Below are 20,468 nucleotides of genomic sequence, written 5' to 3'. Positions count from 1 at the left end.
GGTAGGAGTTAGGTAAAACCCACAAAATGTAACATGCTGTAACATACTTTCAGTTGCATTACATCAGAATTGCTGTGCATATTAAATTAATAGGTCAGGATCTTGATACTCTTCTGCTTATAGCAAGGGAGTTGAGCATCATTTGACACAAATAATAACTCTTGTGAAGTATGTGACACCAAGGGAGACCAGGCCTGAGATGAACTAACATGGTGGAGGAAGAAAGCATCAAAACACCACTCTCTTCCTTTTTGATAGCTTTAATCAGTTTTGTGTAAGTTTCTGAGCTTTATAAAATGTGATAATCTCCAAATTAACTAATTAAAAAGTACTAATCTGGAGTAAGAGTCAATAATTTCTGCAGTAACCGATTAATGACAATTCTATAAAATTATTTATGCATAAAAATATATTTTTAAAATTACCATGAAGAAAGTCCCAAGCTCCAAATTCTTACTAACATTTAAACTACATCCAAACAACTTGAGATTCAGAATATTCTAAATCCCTTGTCATGAGTATACCAGATTACAGAAATATTGCTAGACACAGGTGTAAGAAACATGGTAGAGTAGAAGGCATTACATTAGTTTGGCAAATTTGGAGTTTAGCAACAAGACAAATACATATAAAACCCATTCTGGTTTACAATATTAAAAATACATTTATTTCTATGAAATATAACAAATAATCCTTCTTTGTCCTGATGGAAAAAAACCCCTCTGGTTAGGCTATTGTTAAAATTTATCACTCTGTTGAGTGCACCTCAGTTTTGCTGTACTGTACCAAACATCTATCTAAATGAAAGTGTACAGGACCTGGAGTTGCCCTTCAATCACTATATCCTTTATGAATTAGAGTTCCATTTATCAAAATTACAGCAAGAAGAGTAAGGTCTCACAGGGCTGTCTCATTACAAGGCTTGTAAACACTGTCCTTACAAAGAAATGGTTTAACACCTAACAAATCAAAAACTGATTGGGAATAGAATTTATTTGAGATCATCTATCTTCGGAAGACGTGCTGTACTGAGTGCATTTCGTGGCCTTTCTACCCATTCATCAAGAAATTAACAAGCTAATACCACAGACCACCAGATCTCCTTGGATCCTGAAACGTGAAATATGTTCAAAACAGATCTGTCACAGATGTTCTATTTTTATATTTCTAGATGACTTCAAAAAGACTTTAAAACAAGAGAAACTCTTCAAATAAGAGTAAGAAGAAAAACAACTTGTCTCTTTAAAACCAGACAACAAACTGAATAAAAAATTATATGACATAAAACGATGTCTTTTATTGTTAACAGTGATATAAAAAGGAGAAATTAATAAAGGAATATTTGATATTTCAGTGTGCTGGAAAAAAAATCAAAACTCAATTTTTTTTTTCAAAGCTTCAGCAAAATTACTAGGACATTAAATCTATGGCCAGACATTTAATTTCAAAAGTTTAGGCACACAAGGAGCCTGTGTCTTAAAGACACTAAATGAAACTGCATTAAGTCTAATTAGAATATGTTTCAATTGCATTAAAACAACAAAAAATAAAACAAAACTAGGTGCCATTTCAAGAAAGCAACGTTGTGGCACTGGAGGGCACAGAACTAGAATTGGCAGATGCTATCAGTTCTTATCCTTATCAAGGTCCTTCTTAAGGGATATTTTAAGGGATAGACTTAAAGGATAGACTGGGGTTTGGAAAGGAGCCTTGAAGCAAGCAGCAAAGTATTTCTTAAAACTACATTTTGCAAAGATTTTGAAGGCAATAAGTCACCCACATTGCACTCAAGTCCAGCTGAATTTGGTGACCTGCTTTCTTGAAGCGTAAAAGCTCTGTCTTAAACATATTTAAAAAAGAAGTATGCACAGGACTAGATAAGCTGTTAAAAAAATCCTGCTTTCATTACACCTGTTTGATTATTTTGGTAAATGCACATGTTATAAACTGTCTTTCTACAGTCATTTCAGGATAACTGAAAACAGCTCACTTTTTAAAAAGAAATTAAAGAAACCAACCAACATTGCTCTCCAAAACCTCAATATCCATGGGAAGGTGTGTATTTTATGTCTGAAAGATTGTATGAGCTGCACAGTAAACTTGTTCAGTACTGCCAAGAATGTACTAATCTCTCTTCTAGTAGCATTGCTTTCCTTAAACAGAATTATTAAACAGTCAAAACAAACAAATACCCCAACTCTCCCGACCAAAAATTTAAAAAAACCCCAAAAAACAAAAGCACCACAAAAACCATTACCACAATCCCTCAAAACCTAAAAATTTCCCTAACAAGAACAGGAGAATCTCATGTTAATTTTCAGCTAAGCCACTAGAAGTATTTAATATAGGCAATATTTCATGAAACGGGTAGGTAAGGTGGGTGTTTTTATTATGCTATCTGAATTTTTGAGTCTCTATTTTCAAAGAAATTGATGCATTCTGTAGGTCACAACAGGTTCTAGGGATGCAATCTACATTTCAAACATATTGTAAGGGTCCAGATCCACAAAAACTGTCCCTAAGAAAAATTTTAAAATTAGCAGTTAAAACACAGTATATTATTGATTTAATTTATGTTCATGTATTTATTTAATTTAAAAATTAAATGAATTACTATGATTTGTTGAACACACTAAGGGGTTTTCTAACTCTCTCATCTATTTACTTACTATATATCCAAATACAGTGTTTTATTTTTTTTTTTTTTTTTTCATTTACTGAAATATGAGGTCAAAAATATGGTTATTTTTAATAAAAGCTTGTTTGGTAATACTGCAGCCAACAAAAGGAGACTACTGCTTCTTATAAAGTTGTTTCCATAGTTTACTTCAACGAATTACCGATAAGGCAATTTATGTAGTGAGTGCTCTTTGATCTTTGAAGAGAGATGGCAGAATGGAAAGTTAACCTCATTTTAATGTTACCTAAATATACTGACAGGAAATTCTAATGTTTCCAAACATCTGGAAATCTGCTTCATGGGATGGTGTTCTTCTTTTCTATAAGAAACCTTTTTCATATACTGTCTTTTACAGTTTTATGTGGCTTCTAAAGGAGCATTTGACATAAGTAAAGTCTGTTCTCTTTACAGTAAAATGCTGCATTTAATTAAAAGCTCTTTTATAGTGGCTAAAGTAGAGTTTTTGCAAAGCTTAGCTCTGCTCAGAAAGTTTTAAGGGTAAACTTGCTTTTTACTCCTTACAGATCTCACAGTATGTACTGGTCTGTAGAACACTGATTTTCCTGCTGGATTTTCATCCCATAAGGTAGTTTCCACGACTTTATTAAATAAAGGAATTCAGAATTAGTTCCTCAAATGAGGCTGTCTGACAGATCATGATGTAAACCATGAAATTGTATCACAGGTGAAATGTAATTTATCAACAGAATTTGGAAGAACAAAGTATTTTCTTGAGAGAGATTTTTTTCAAAAAGTTTCATTGTACAAACTAACTTTTACAGGAAGAATCAAGCTTATTTATGGACAAAATGAAAACGTACCACTATTATCTACATTTTTTGTTAATTCGACACTAATAATAGTTGAAAATACTTAGAAAAAAGAGATTTGCTGGATAATCTGCCTTCCTGCTTTATGTAATCCAACATACATAAAGCTTTCATTGCTAATCTTCAGTAACTTGATTAGGCACCGGCACCCGCGCAGCGGTCACAGTTATGGAGAGCAGCTGCCTGGCAGTCTGTAAAGTGACCTCTACAAAACCCAGTAAGATTAAATCATCGACATGGTGACCACTCTATCTCAGCCGAGCATCTTCCTGCAGGGCCACAGAGCCAGGCCTCCTCAGGCTGTGCCCACTCCAAGGGAAATGTGCTCTGGCTGTCCCTAAGTCTGCACAAGAGACTGAATTTTTGGCTTTGCGTAGCAGCCCAGTGCTGGCACATCACAGCCAACTCCAATAAGCTGTCCCCACCTGTGCCTGCTGGGGTTGTTATTTAAATTGCAATGTGTTTCTGGAACGGGCAGCTTTGACTGGCATATAATTTAGTTTCTCCAGAGAATCAGAGAAGTGACTGTTGATAAAGGAAGGCTGGTTTTAATAGATTTAATAAAAACCAGAGAAATCTAAATCACATTTTCATTATTAGGGATCTTTGAAGACATGAGGAAGAAAAACTATGAAAATTGCATAGAAATTAAAAATTGCATGTATTTGTATTGGAAATTACTTCCACCAAAAGTAAAACCAATTTTTGTTTTCTATAATGGATAAATACCTGAAAATTTAATCACAGACATTCCATCAAATTTTCTCTAATTTTTATACCTAATATCTGACCAAATTATCTTCTTCACATAAGTAATTTGTAAATAAATACTTGACTTCTTTATATGTTTTCCTTTTTTGTATTTTGTCAGACGTTTTGCACTGTAAAATGAGACTGATGCAGACTAGGGCAATGAGGAGATTGAGAACACAGGCAAGGCCAAAATAAACATGTTTCTGAGATGAGGCTGGGGACTTTTTTTAAAAAAAATACTCGTAATCAAAATTTTTTGTATTAATAAAAATGGTCCTTCACAAAAATAAAGGTTAAAGTACCATGTTGAGCACTATTTTTTTTTGGTTCCCAGATAGGAAAACTGAGATTCAGAGTGGTCATGAAATTTATTTTTAGAAGCTGTCAAGATTGTCATTATATGCATTTGAGATTTCAGGATTTCTGAGAGTATGAGAGGGATTCTGCACTGATTCAGCACTGACCATAAACAGCCAGCATCTGACAGAGTCAGATATTCCCAGTCCAGCAAATGTTCCAACGCTTTTCAGGCTCCTGAAAGGCAGTCCCCATTCTGACTGGAACCAGAGGAATTCCTTCTAATGGGAACTAACAACAGTCAAATGTTTATATTTGGATTAAGATGTAGTTTGCCACTATAACTTGTACACAGAGGAATGGATTCATATTTCATGACTGACAACCTTTACAAATCCCTGATAGTTTGAAGGGCAGCATTTTGGCCTATACTGGAATTTGATAAATTGCAGAAAGAAACCAAATTCTTCTGTGGATAATTTCAACAGGCAAAGATGACACACAAGAAAAATAATTAAGAGCAATAAAATTTTCCTAGGTGTGTTTCTAGCCATTTTAAAAAGGTACAGTAATAGCTGAGAGGAAAATATCTACATCACACCAGCAGTTATTGCTCAGTGGAAAGGACATCAAGGACACTTGCAAGTAAGAGAATTGGATCAATATTAACGCGATTTTCATTTCATGCTTCCCCAACTCCAGTAAGCTGACAATATACTCTGATTATGTGAACTGCCTCTGAGTAACATAGAAAAGGTTATTAGAGCAAGAGGTGGAAATGGAATGCACTTTTTATATTGACAGGTCTGCTAATAGAGTGTACTGATTTCCAAAGCCATGCAATGTGTTTTCACAATTTGGTTTTGACAGCAAAAAGGAATTTCATTTATTCTTAATTCAAGATATTCACATGTAAGCAAAGGTTCCTTAAGACAGGCCACTGAAGAGGGTAACCAAACTATTCCAACAGTAACATCTAATTAATAAGGCAAGAAATAAAAGGTGATTGAATTTCAATATGTATGACATGATAATGAAACAATGAAATAAATTTGCTAAACGAGGCATTCTATGCTTTTGACATATCATCTGATAAAATCTTTTCAAGATGACATAGAAGTGAAAAATATGCCTGTGTCACGTCTTAATGTTGAGGCCTGGATTATGTCTGGAAAGTTTTAGATTAGTTCCTAAGCGTACATTCCCTAGGAAAAAACATGTTCTGACTGTCTGCTTGCAGACCCTAAAGCCAGGATCAATGTTGTCAGTCTTCTAAACTGGCACACTCCATACTGAGGAACTGCACCCACATATATGCTGGCCTTAATTTTGCTTGCTGATCACCAAAAAAAAAAAATTCTAATTGAAAAGGCTAACAATGAAAAGAAAATGGAAAGAAATGAATTGAAAAAGAAAAGAAAAGAAAATTGGAAAGAAATTAAATGCTCTTTGGAAATACAAACACTTGATAATGCAGTGACATGGAAGAAATGGCATGGCATTTCATGAAATTCCATGAAAAGAAAGTGGCAACCCTCTTTATTGACAGGGATTTGGAACTATATTATCTTTAAGATCCCTTTCTACTCAAGCCACTCTATTATTCTATAAAATCTGATCTTACCTCCCTAACCAGAGTATTGTACCCCAACATTTCTAACCCTTACCTAATATTTAAAAATTAGAGTCTCCAAATTATCTGACTGCTCCAAACCTGAATATTTTATAAAGAAAATGCATACTACACATTTACAAGTTTTTAATTCTCCCTTTCTGTGGCCATGAGTGATTATGTCTTTGGTAGAAGGTAATTTTGCCCCTCATCACTTAAGCTTTTGCTCTCAGATCCAAAAAAGATTGGCTCTTTGGAAACAGCCACTGTACAGAGACATAATAGGATAGCTAAAAAAAAATATCATTTTCTAGTGTATGTAATGAATGTGTAGGAATTAAGTTTAAAAATTTTTTTTGAGAGACTCATTTGCCAACATATCTGAAATTACTTTATCTTTCTGGAATGGTAATCTTTTCAAGTGAAACTCTTCTCTTCTGAGGCATACAGGAAAACCATCTTAGGAAGTCTTTACACAGACAAAATCTCCTAAACATGACATAATCTCACATAACAGAATGTTTCTTTAAAGGACTGTCAATGTTATATATAAATAATAAAATTTTCAATATAAAAATGTCATTAGAACATCTAGATTTACTTTCTAGTAAACTCACTGGTCCAATGTGCTGCACTGTGTTTTTTATCTGTCCAAATGATTTTTTTTCCTCACAGATGTAGACTACCACATCTTCAGAACTGGTTTTCACTTAGCAGCTAAAGTAACTGGTGGGAAGAATTGCTTCTATTTCAGCATAGATCAATGCCTATAGCAACACCAGACAAAGGGCAGCACCCACAGGATATGCACATTTGTGAGGTTTCATTGTTGCTCCAGCACTGGGATATTTGTGTTTAAATCTTAGAGCTGCTAAGGGACTATCCTCTTGTAGCAGTAGACAGCCCTTCTGCTTAGGCCAGGCTGCTGAAAATACATAAGCTCCTCCAAGCTAGAAATTATCTAGCAATAGCAGTTACCTATCAAAGTTATCTGTCCATATAGAAATTATTTATCAAATTAAAATCAAAGCTTTGCTATTTTCTTGATTTGGAACAGAATTTTACTCTATACTTTTTGTGTTTGGTTTTGTGGTTTTTTTGTTTTTGTTTTTGTTTTTTTTTCAATTATTACTTTTTTTAAAAAAAAAGCAAAAATAGCTGCAGTTATAGAACATCCTTATTTCATGCAGAGCAGCAGATGAAGAGTGAAAGACTAGTAGTACACAAGACATGAAAGATAACACAGATTCTGAGGGTCTATCATTAAAACAGCTCAATGAGATAATTGAAATGGGTGGATGGCAATCACTGTCCCAGGTAGAAGGCCTGAGTGTGTATTAAGAAGAGCTAAACCACAGAAATCTTAACAGCAGTCAGCAGTACAGAAAAAAGGAGAGCAGTATTTTATTTCACATTCCATTAAGCTGCCACGTGGGGTATGTGACATCTTTCCTTCTTCTTCACAAATGTTACAAGAGAGCACAAACCTTGCATGCAGCTGCAGGGATAGTTGCAAAATTTCTATGCTTATGTTAAATTTGCAAGCACTAGCAACATTATCTTCCATTTAGATGAGAGCTGAGATGTCATTTAGACGATGTGATCAGCTTTTTAAGGGCATAGGACTGAATGATTTGTGCTATTTGGCAAAAGGGAAACCAATAAAAGATTTTTTGAGTATTATGCTTAGTTCTTTCAGCTGTGAAAGTATAACTATTGTAGATGATGTTCGGGGCATTATGCAAACACACCAGGAGATGTACTCTTTAGGCACACTGTAAGGATGTAATGCACATGACATGAAAAAGAAATTTAAACAACTGGAAACATGCATAATATGCTGGCTGATAGAATTCTTAACAAGGGTTTTTTCTTATCATGCTGGTTAGCACTGTATTTGAGATCTTTTTCCATAAGATGTATTTGGTTTTCTTTCACAAGGTGCATCCTTATCCCTGCCTGTGACTTGCACCACACTGAAACTCACAAGAAAATCCAGTTTATTTCATCACTTTTTGTCTGTATTTCTAAATTAACACTAAAAAAAATGAAACACACAAAATAAATGGTATTGAAGAATTCACTCTACTTGTAAGGATATGGAATAGCCATTGCATAGATATCTAAGTCTTCATTTCTTGTGTACAAATCTTACTGTAGACATAAGATTCCTACAAGAATTTTCATGTGATATAATTGAAATAGATTTTATGTGATAAATGTTAAGTAGTGCAATGTAAAAAGATGAGTAGAAACTCAGGCATCTTAAAATGTAGACTGTCTCTGAAAATTCATTCCTTTATTTTCAAAGTCTGTACATACCGGTTTCCTTTTCTTTAGGAAAGACAAGGAATCACCTATACTGAAGAGATTCCTACACTCTTCTTCTGTTGATTTAACCCTTGCAAGTAGCCCAGAGGCCCACAAAAACCTGAGCCCATTGCCTAAAACCCTGTCATGTCAACCCTGACCATCAGAAAGAGTGGGACAGTAAAGTCTTTTTACATCTATGGTATGATCTCCTAATTATCCTTATGCAAATGTTCCACCACTGCTGAAATAATGCAGAAAACACAATTGATGTATTACGATATAATTTATATATTATAAATGATATAAATATTCCCACTTACATACAAAGTGGAGAATGGAATCCTGCAGTGAAGACATTAAGAATAAGAAGAGTGGAGAAAATTTAGAAAAGGAGTACTTTGTGGTTTTAACTATTGCCACAGGAGATTTTTAAACTGCTGTTACTCCTTAACACAGAGTTTTAAAGCATAGAAAATAGGAAATTAGAAAAGCACATGGTAAAACCTAAGTCCCAAGACCTACATTCACCCAGCTTTGAAGGACTCTGAAGGACTATTATTAGACTTTCACTGACAGAATGTTCTTCTGAAATGTTTCTATGTGATTCACTGAATATTCATGGGTCAAGAACTTCTATTTCTTTGTCAAATAGATATAGAAATGAATAAATAGAACAAATACAATGTCTACATGTGTTTGAAAACATTTCTCATCATAGCAACTTACTGGGTTTGGTAAATAATTTACTCTCATTTGGCAGAACAGGCAGATATTGTGTATTCTTTATACAAGACAATTTAACTATGGTAGGGAGAAAAATGCAGCTAGAATTCTGAGAATGACAATGTTTGCAATTTTTATATCTTAGGAACAGTTTTGCAGGCCAGTTTCATGACTCCAAGAACATTCTGGGATTATATATTTTCAGATGAAGAGTGAGGTAGTTATGGGAACTGCTGGTAAAAAGCCAGCAAGCTCTGCAGTAAAATCTATCAGCTCAGACCTATAACAGCAGCTAAAACTCAGGTCATGCCTGATAACCTAAAAATCTCAGAGGAAAGACATCTGAAACCCAGCACAGAGGTTTAGAGGGAAAAGTTTTCATATCCTATGTAGCTCTGTGAAAAACTTGATTTAGAGTAAAGACAGAGCCTCTAACATTCAAGAACTGAGGAAATAATTAGAAAAAAATGACTGTTTAATGAATCTGTACTTAAAAGTTATTATAAAGCTGCCATAAAAATTCCTATGCTAGAAATAACATACGACAGGCAAAAGATATTTAGAGACTGCAAAGTACTGATAGGATATAATTGCAACTCATTTCCATGACCTAGTCAGAGAGCAGAAGCTCAGACACTGAGTGCTCAGAACAATTCAACACAGCAGTGTTCAGTACTCTACCTAATCAAATCCCATTACCATCTACATCTTGAAGGTGCTTTTCATTGCATTACAGTGGGTTTTAAGAAAAAAGATCACTATAATGGTAGATATATTAATGATATATTTAATGAGAACATATTTATGATTTGGGGAGTGGGGTGGGAAATGTTATAAAGAAGACCAAGTTAAATCTAGTATTTTAGATTTAATTATTCTCACTATTAAGATCTTGCTTTGCAGATCCTTCAGTCATCCAATGTAAGCTTTTTCCTGGACTTTCTTTAGACAAAACTGTATCTTGCAATTACCACATAAAATTTTAAGGAAACAAAACGATCATGTAATATTTTCCCTAAAATCCTGTGACAGTGTAGTATTTGGAAGTTTATTTGGTGAAGCAGTGGATGGCACTGTTGGGCTACAATTATAAGGCTATAGATGAAAATCTTAAATTGCTGTGCTTAAAAACAAGATTTTTGTGACTCCTTCAGGCACACAATTCATATATAAACTCATTCAGAGTACACTGGAGATTTCACAAACAATGTGGAAGTTAGTTTATGTACTGGAAGGAAGTTTTGTAACAGGAGAAGTATTATTTTAGGGGCTTCAGCTGAAGAAGAAATGTTTACATGCTTGTTTCACATGGCAGCATGATCCCATTTGGGCTAAAGAGCAAAGAGGACTTGGCACAGGGAAGAATTGTTATGGGTTAATTTAATGACTGTATACATATTCTTAAAATGCTCGCCACTGAACATCAAGTATGTGTTTTTTACTGCCCAGAAAGTCAATTCTATTCTTAAAACTGCTCACGATTAATGGTCACCTTGTCTTTACTTACAGACAAAATTTGTGTGCATGAATGAGGTGAGAGAACAAGGTTTCTTTTTAGAAAAGGGCTTTCATTCTTCAGTTGCTCTTATGTATTCTTACTTAAGGCATTACTTAAATAAATATCAGTTTGGGAAATTATCTTAAATAATGGTAACCCAGAACAATATATTTTATGAAACTGTAGGTGTGTGTTTGACTGATTTTTAGGATTGTGCATTAAGTGAATAGGAAAAAGAAAGACAAAAATATTGTCTTGGCTTATACAGTCACAACAAACTCAATTTCAGTAATAGTAACTATTATACTGAACAAATTGATATTAGAAACACTTTATACCTGTTCACATCTTCATTCATGGTGATTCACTAATGATTCACAATCAGTTGACTTCAATTTGCTTATAATTTTGAACCAGTTACTGAAAAAATACAAGTTTTCCTATGGTTGGTTCTGAAACCAGTGTTGTTGAAACTGTTCTGGAAATACACTAGGCATTTTCAATATGCACAGAAAAAATGATAAGGTAAAGGATAATAAAGTCTGAGAACCTTATGAAGTTGAGAAAAAGTAAACAAACTCTTTTAAATGTATGTGATTTGTGCAGTAACTTCGACAGTCTTGAATTTGTTGCAAAAATGGTAGTATTTTCACCAACAAAAGACACCTTTAAGTTTTTAGCAATGTCATTAGTGTCAACAATCTAGTACATCAAAAGTGCCTGAAATGCAGGATGGAAATGACGACTAGCTTTTAGATGCACATTCAGATTTCCTGGAATAGGGCACTTGATTTTACAGCAAAGCTTCTGAACAGAGATGATGACATTGAGCATCTCCAGGTCATGGGATATTCTGATTTCTTCATACATTTTATTACTTGAAAATGTCAGGTAGGTTTCTAAAACACTGGCTTAGCTTTCTAGAGCAACATTTGGTGCATAGCTTCTTGCCAGTTTCCCTGGACACTCCTCCCTTTACCTTGTTCTAACACTGCCTGCAGAGGGCAGGGAGCCCAGCAGCTCATGAGATGGAGCTCGGGAGCTGTGGAAATCAACTGCTTTGGACTCCTCAGCACTGTGGAGTTGCCCTAGAGCTGGAGTTTCTGAAATTTCATCTTCAAGTATTTCTTTAACATTGAGGACCCTGAAAGAATTGAATCTTCCTTTAGGGTCTCTGGGACACTCAGATGCCTCATTCTGAAAACAGACTCTTGTTTGAGTTCCCATGGACTTCAGACCCTCAGTTTCATAGCAGGAATGACCACAGCCCTGTTTCTAAGGCAGCTCTTGATTGCTAAATAATCTGGTCCTTAAGCAGCCTGAAGGAATCCTTCCTACCATTCTTTGAAGGTCCATCAAAATTCATCTGCTGTCATGAAAATGGAGTTCAGATTTCAACATTCCAGGTTTCCAAACCTGATGCTTTTTATTTGTGTTTGTGTAATAAAAATGTATTTCTAGGGTTGAGCATAGTATTTAGAGAAACTTAGAGCACTAGCAGCAAGTCCCAGAAGGAGCCACAGTCTGCTTCAGCTAGAACTGCCCTTGAAATAAGGTTGCTAATTAGATTTCCAAACACATATGCAAGTTCAAAAGCCATATGCAGCTATATTGTACACATATCTGTGGCTTTGTTTCAAAACCTGAATGCATTACATTATAAAGACATTTTCCTTTTCTTTTTCTTTTTCTTTTCTTTTTCATTTTAAGCATTTAGGATGTCACGGTAATCAGCTTAACTGGCTAAATATTCTTGAGCACATACCCTAGATATATTTGACCAGCTTACACTTGTAAGTTTAGAATGTGGGCACTGAGTTCATGCTCATTTACTTCAGTGTAGACTAGAAAATGCAGCCTTTCTTGTACTCCCTCTGAGTACAAATTGTTTGTGGACCATGATCTGTAAAGGCTGAAGGACCAAATCTTAATAAAGGAACTGTTTTACTCTTAGGCTGACCTATGTGGACTAGTATTCTGTCTCACTGGCAGGGTGGTACAGTAGTGTCTCCTTTATGCTAATCTCCAATGACTGTAAACTGTTAAGGTGATTAACTAGAAGAGACAGTTCTTTCACCACATGTACAGCATCCCTGTGAATTGGGTCATATCTGCATATTTCACATATCCACCATTGTAAAATTTGGGGAAGAAAAGTAGAGTGTATAATCATTTATCCAATATTGCCTTTTTTCTTTCTTTTCAGTTACAACTTACTTATTTACATTGAAATTCCATCTAAACTTAGAATAAAAATTGTTTAAGATATTGACATTATAAAATTAAAACTCTACTAAAAGTTCCAGGTAATTCAAATTCCATTCTAGCTTGCACTTTGATACTGCAAAGTAGCAGTATCTATCTTTGTCTGTAGCATCCCTTCAGCTACAGAAAAGAGAAATGAATCTATACTTTGATTCAAGTAAGAATTTAACTAAAACCAAAAGGCATAGCATATACAGTGCTGAACTAATTATGCTTGCATTTTGAATCTGGGTATGAAAGTAATTTTAACACATTACAAACAAATCTAATGCCTAATATGAAAATCTTAGAAATGGAGGAGACTAATCCAAGAGGAAAAATTCTCTAGTTAATCCCCTATAAATGCTACTATGACTGAGATGCAAACAGTCTCAAGGGATAGCTAAGTATATAGCCATAGGAATTTGCTATACTTTTTCACACAGGCATATGTTATAATTTCTATATATAGAAATTATAATTTCTATATATAATATAGGCATATGTTATAATTTCTCATTGCAATGTTTTTTACTTCTCAGGTACTTTGAACATATATACATATATATACATGTGCACACATACATACATATATGTATGCATATTATATTTTATGAAAAATGGAAATCCAAACATGCATACAAGAGGTGACTAACAGACTGTAGTTAAATAGAAACTTCATTTTGACAGAAATCCTTTTGAGAAAATATTAGTTCCCAGTAGTACAACACTGAATGTTTCCTACAGGAAGAAGTCACCATCACCTAAAATTAACATTTCTCTTTTTAGGCCTTCAAGGTAGAATTTAACATTTATTTTACTTCTCTAAAACAAACATATAGATCACAGACATAGTTTTAATTCCCAAGACTCCTTCCTTAATGACTGCAAATATAATTACAGCATCCATACACTCAACATCAAATATGATTTAATACTAGAGTAGCTGCAAAGCTCTTTTTTATCTATCAAGGTCATATCTTGATGGCTGCACAAGCTCAGATAAATCAGGTGTTAAGCAGGCACATCTCCAAGGAATCTGATAATTCTCTCATCTGCAATCCTCAGCATATCTTATTATTTACTGCCAAAGAAATGACTGATTAATTTTGTCATCTTTGCTCTGTGAATTTTGCTCAGCTGCAACTGGCTGCCCTCTTCTGCAATGCCTGATCAGACCTATTTAAGTTGATGCCTTTGATCGCAGACACTGAGGAGCTTGCTGACTTAGGCTTTGACTAAACATTCCTCCATTGCAATATTTAAGCACAGAATCCTAAATGATAATGGACAGTCAATGTAGATAACAAAACCTTGTAAGATGTTTCCACTATTTTACTGATACTCAAAAGAGCTTTACTTGTAGAGGTATCAATCAAGATGAAAAACTGAAACAAAAGCCCAAAAAATTTTGCTTTGATGAACATTTCTCACAAACGAACTATCTGAGGTCAGGAAATAAAATCTGTTATTTGAAAACTATGCAGCCTGATTTTTTTTTTTTTAATATTTTAAATTCTTTCTGTAGTGTGACATCATGCTCAGCTTTGGAAGCTAAGGGCATTTTACCATTAAACTGTTCCAAACAAAATTATCAAAACAAAGCCAATAAAAAACCAACTACAATGAAAGTTAAGCCCTATGGAAAAAAAAAATCTGCCTCTAGCTCTTTATTAATCACATTCCAACACCAGAAGCTAGAAGTACATCAAACTACACCAAATCCTTTTCACATGACAACCTCATAAATTATTCAACTCATTAGTAACACCAAGAGGCATAAAAATAACATCAGTGTTAAGGATGTTTTCTTACAGAGAAAGGTCAGCTAAAAGTCTCAGTATTAAAATCCAAAGGCTTAAGCCTCTGAAAAGTAAATACATCTAGATAGAATCCATGAATACTTTAATCCATGCTTTTTAAAAATTCCATATTAATTTTAATACATATATGAAAAGTTAGAATTATTTTTTAAATTCTGAAAACTTCTGCTTATTTTTAAGTTTTATGTAACCACTAAGTTTGATGTGCACCATCTGTGTACAAACCTGAGCTTTAATTTTCCTGTATGGTGAATGCACTAACAGGTGTTACATACATATAAAGTCCATCATTTTAGTGATTATTTGCCTTTCAAAAGCAACATAGCAATTAGCACAGTTTTGTATCTGACTCTCATAAAATCTCTATCCTGATGCTTTGGAAGAACATGGAGAATATAACCCTTTTTCAAATATGAAATACCATATACAAAAGGGCAACATGTCTTCTTTAACCCAGCTTAAGGAAAGTTTATGACTTGAAGTCCTGCACATGATAGCCTTCACCTTTAAGTAAGGATTAAGTTACACTTGCTAGTATAACTGCACACAAAGATATTACTTCATGTGTCTAACCTTGTTTGGATCCCAGCAATTTGCCTCAGCAACCACAAAGTTGGTGAAAAGTGTAGGTCATAAAGAGTTAGCTTTATATCTATCATATTCAGAACTTTTGGCAACCTCAGCCTTTGGCTAAACATCAGATGAAAGGTTCAACTTGCTTTGTGAACGATTACTTCAATTTTTTACTCCTAAATATTAAAGAATCATAGTATTTTCTTTTCAGCACTAAAACAAAAACAAACAGAAAACCATCACAACATTCTTTTAAAAACTCCTGTCTTTGATATGGCAGAGAGGTATCTCAAACCTGAGAAATAAATTTGCTTTAGATTTTTGGAGTATTCCAGTTCAGTCTGCTGTACAGAAGTCACAAGCATATGGACCTTTTACATGTTATAGAAGAATTTGTAAGCATGCCCTTATTCTTCTTTTTTACTCCAGCTACATCTCTATGAAAACCAAACATTATCTAATTCTTCAGTCTGTAAAACTGAAGCTTCTATGCATTCTATTCACTACTGAAAGCACAAGTTATCCTTAAAAGTTATTATTGTTAACAAGTTTTAATTTGATTTGCAGAAAAAAGCCTTTTGGCTGAAATTTGCATGCCAGAATAAAATTTCTGATATTTTTTAATTCCTCATTTACAAAACATCTGCGATGGAACTATTATGACACATTAGTTTGATGACCTTTTTCATTTAGTCACTCCAGAGAGCCAAGATCAGTTGCTTTTACCAGTGTCTCAAAATTAGTGTCTGGGAATGCTAGAGAAGTATGATGTGAATCCCTTGGGGATCAGGGAATTTAACAGCTCACAAGCTCAAGTCTTCTGGTTCATTAAAGTGTAAGAATTGAAAGAATTCCTTTTCTAAGAATATGTTGTCCTAGGAATTCTCAGCACTGTCCTTGAGAAGGAAGGGATATGATTCTCAGGCATTCACGGACATGAAGAAAGCATCATGAGCTATATTTTTAAGCTGAGTTGATACTGACCATATTCCACAGCGGCTTTCAGGAGAGCATCAGCATGAGTAGACCCAAAAGCATTGCGAACAAATCTCCTCCGTCGGCGCAAATCATCTTCCCAGTAATCCAAGCGCCAGAAGTCATGCAGTTGGCTGGAAAATAAAGAACACACACATCAGCACCTACCACAGCTTGAACTGTATTTACATACATTACTGTATAATTGCACTGCTGCTTTCCCATTTCTGGAATACAATCTTGTAAAAACATGTATTACTAAAACTTACAATATCCTAGCATTTCTTTACGTGCATTTATGTATTATAAAGCCCAGCACCGCCTGTCTCAAAACGTTCTGCCTGCTGCTAAAAACATTAATCACGCTGAACCCATTAACAAATGCAGCATCAAATTACAAGTATTAATGGCACAGCTTGCTTTCTTTTACAGTGTTTTTAACAAGGCTTGTAAATCATAGAATGGACCTCAGTGCAAATAGTTTGCGATTTAATGACTATGGTCCCTTAGCAGACCGAACTTAAAAGTATAAAATATTGCCCACTTGAATTTTGTGGAACTATGATTAAACTAATGTGCTGAAATATTCATTGAAATAATTCCCCACTGCCCCTAGCAACCTGAGAAAATTGCAATTTTATTCATTATTAATAACACTGAATTAGAGCAGCAAAAAAGTTCCACCATGTGGTAATTGTCTTGGTAAATTATTATTCCAGCACTAACAGAGTACTAGGATGATTTTATAGCTCCCAGCTAATACGAGCCATTAACAATCACAGCCATCTTAGTGTTACATTGCCTTTTTGCATTCAAAAGAATATTAAAACTCCTGTAGAATTCTATAAGCCACAGTTAATTTATATTAAAGCCAAAAAGTACACATATATGGCCATCTGGTATTCAACTTTGGTTCTAAAGAACTGAACAGCTCCACTTTCAGACAACTTCTTGACTTTTCAACACAAACCTCCCCCATGTTTTTTTAAGTTATTTGGGCAAAGCTGCATTCTAAGCCAATGTTCTAAAAGCTTTTTGGATCACTAGGAAGAAAGTAAAATGCTTGTGGATGCATCCTTATCATCAAACTCATAATTGAATGCACTATACACTTAAAATTATTCTACAGGCCATGACCTAGCAGAGCCTAACTAGGGAACCACTGCTTTAAACCAGTCATTTTCAATCTATCTGTGATGCCCTGGATGTGTGTGATCAAAAGACAAAGAAAAAAGAGAAAAAAATTACAACTCATGAGTATGAGCTCTTTCCTGGATTTTTCTAGTCGTTACTTCAGCCACGGTTTTCTATATTGCCTTCATTTTGAGAAGCTATGCGCTGTTAGCCATTTCCAGAGTAAAAGTAGAAATATGCTAATGTAGGACAGACATTTACATTCTTTATAGTCCACTTCAGCCCTTCTTTTAATGCCTTCATTTGTTATCGTCCAACTTTACTAACTGCTGTCATGAGACCTGGATCCTGCATTCTGGAGGGCAGGGCACTGTGGGGAGTGGATCTAACATCCTACCTTCTAGCCACGAACAAATTTTCAGAAGCAGCACACCATAATTTTTAATCAATGATGGTGTTTTTTGCATTCTGCATGGCATTTTCACTATATGCTTCTGGAGTCTGTGTGAAGGTCCTACGTTTATTGATGTCTTCCAGAACAGGCATTTACTTATTTACAAGCAGTGAGGAGGCAGCTTTAGTGGTTTTTTGAAAGGCAAGAAACCTCCTCTTTTTAATTTCAGAGTAAGTCATGATAGGACAGAAGTAAAAGTATTAATGAAACCCTTTTTAAAAAAGGAGATCTCTGAAATGATGTGTATTGGCAGCAATAAAAACCCCACTTGTATGTAGGTAAGAATGATCTATGTAAGAATAACAACTTTATGAAATTAAGAAGTACTCAAAGACTAAAAAACTACATTTTAAGTTGTTCTGTGTTTAATCTAGTAATTAATTACTTTGATTAATTAGTCTGTAGATTACTGTATAGTCTCAATTTAAAGTAAACCAGATTTTAAAACCACTATTTTAATGAAGTGTTAAGTAAGAAAGTGATGAAATCGTCAGAGGATTAAGTTTATTTTGCAGATCCAAAAAAATCACACGTTCACCAGGGACTGAAGCTAGAAATATGTAATAATGGTGCAAAATGAAATATTTTGAGAAAAAAAGCAGAGAAACATCATTTCTAATCAAAAATTATATGACTTTTAAAAACAGAACAGAAGTTCCTTCTTACAGTTTTCTACAGAAGTATAGCCCACAATGTTACTACACGCTTCCAGGTACTGGAATTTAGTACCTCAACCCGAAAGAAAAGGTTTCTGAATCTTAACTAGTTGGTAGAAGATTTATTTTTGATTATTTGAGCAACATCATTAACAAAAAGACAAGATACTTTTTCTACCCTGTTGTTAGAAAGAAAGCAGACACTTCAAAAGATGATGGATCCATACTTACAGAAAGTTTTGAATGATTGAGTTTCATCACTTGATAACAGGAAGAATGTGTAATTTTCCTTAAATTTTGTATTATCACATGTCTAGGTCAGATTAAAGATTATACTAAGTAGGGTCTGTGGCACCAGTTCCAGCCTAAAATTAAGAATTTAGCATGCTTTAATCTGAATCTATGTCTGAGTTAAATTGTCTAGCCCATAGATTACTGTACTTTGGAAATACTTACATTCTAATCCTGTGGATATTACCCGGGCTTTAAGATTTTTGAGGAATTTAGGTAGCTGCTAGGTAGTTCTAAATGATGGCTGTAAATTAAGCAGAACTATATTTTCTAATGCTGTACTAGGTACAAGGCAGTCCTAGAAGACAGCATGTCTGCAAATCCCCCATAACTCTTTCTGCATTTTTCCCAGAAGTGACTTGACTAAATCAAGTAATTTTAGTAATTTATTTCTGTGACAAGTACAATATTTCAATAAGCTTTACTTTTCCTTATAATGCATATTATTAATAATCTTTATTTCCACAGCCAACTAGATTACATGTAATTTCTCATTCCTCCATATGAAGTGACATTTTGAATCAGACTTGTTTGAATGAAGAAGTGCAGATTAAGCACAATGTAAAGATTTTTTTTAAGAACTAAAAGTTTAGAACATCATTTATGTGCGACTTTTAAAGACTTTTAAGAAAAGAGAAATATATCTATATCCCTTCAACTGAACAGCTACTTAAAGTGTACCCTAAAACATGCAACCCAAAGAACTCTGCATGATGAGTGTAACTGTCATAGATAATTTCCTTACAAACTAAAGTATAATCCAATATAAACCTTTCTCATCATAATGAGAAATGACATGAAACAAGAAATGCTACAAGGCTACTAACAATGAAAAAATTTATTTGGAATGGTATGGTGTTGTAACTTAATCCCAAATTTCAGATGTGCAGTATTTCATATAGTTAATACAAAGAAAATACACGTTTTAATGGAACAAGCCCTATTGTACTACATGATTAGAAGGATTAAAGATTTTGTTTCACTGCCGCTGTCATCATTGGTACCCACTTGACATCTGGACGTGTATGTTCTCCTACTTCAAATACATTTTTCTTACCCAGCATGGCATGCAAAGGCAAACTTGTGTTATGCTTTCCTGGGTAGCCAAGATGGACTTCAGTAAGTTGGAGCAAACAGCTTTGAAGTCTCTCAAATGCAGGTTGCTCTAAAACTCAGATCTGCCCAGAATTCTGCATAATAATCTTTGCTGCCATATCACAAATACCTTCCATGTATATGAGGACAAAGATTATTGAGACAGACTGAGTGTTTCAGGTAGCTCAATTATCCTCTCAGAGGAGAAACTGTGCAGGGCTCTGCCAGCAAGACAATTAAGAGGAATGTCAAGTCAGCCTGCATGGAATAGTGTTCCCTGCCTTTTTACATCTCCATAGCTTGAACATTGAAAAGACAACTTTTGAAAAGGTTTTCTGTTAACTCCCATGGCCATAGCTGCAATGAAGAGCACGAGAAGGGTTTTTTCTTGGACTTATGAACACTAGTTGTCCTAAACCATAAGTCTTTGTCCATCCTGTGTGCATTCAGCATCTGTGACAACAGCTGCACAGCTGTGAAACCCAGTCCCTGCTCGTGAACAACGTGCAGTTTGCTA

At 34.5% G+C, this 20,468-nt stretch overlaps 1 protein-coding gene across 2 annotated transcripts in view; it reads right to left on the bottom strand.

Annotated features, from left to right (window-relative positions):
- The window catches only part of NBEA (neurobeachin), a 458,593-nt gene that overhangs the window by 168,378 nt on the left and 269,747 nt on the right, over positions 1-20,468 (bottom strand). For both annotated transcript variants that reach the window (XM_063394796.1, XM_063394797.1), the window contains exon 39: positions 16,331-16,455. In XM_063394796.1, coding sequence (XP_063250866.1) covers positions 16,331-16,455 — 125 coding nt within the window. The remainder of the gene's footprint in view (positions 1-16,330; positions 16,456-20,468) is intronic.

Source organism: Prinia subflava, chromosome 3 (assembly GCF_021018805.1).
Source record: "Prinia subflava isolate CZ2003 ecotype Zambia chromosome 3, Cam_Psub_1.2, whole genome shotgun sequence".
In the NCBI taxonomy this organism is placed as follows: domain Eukaryota; kingdom Metazoa; phylum Chordata; class Aves; order Passeriformes; family Cisticolidae; genus Prinia; species Prinia subflava.
The sequence above is the reverse complement of the archived record's forward strand: the minus strand, read 5'-3'. Positions and strand labels throughout refer to the sequence as shown.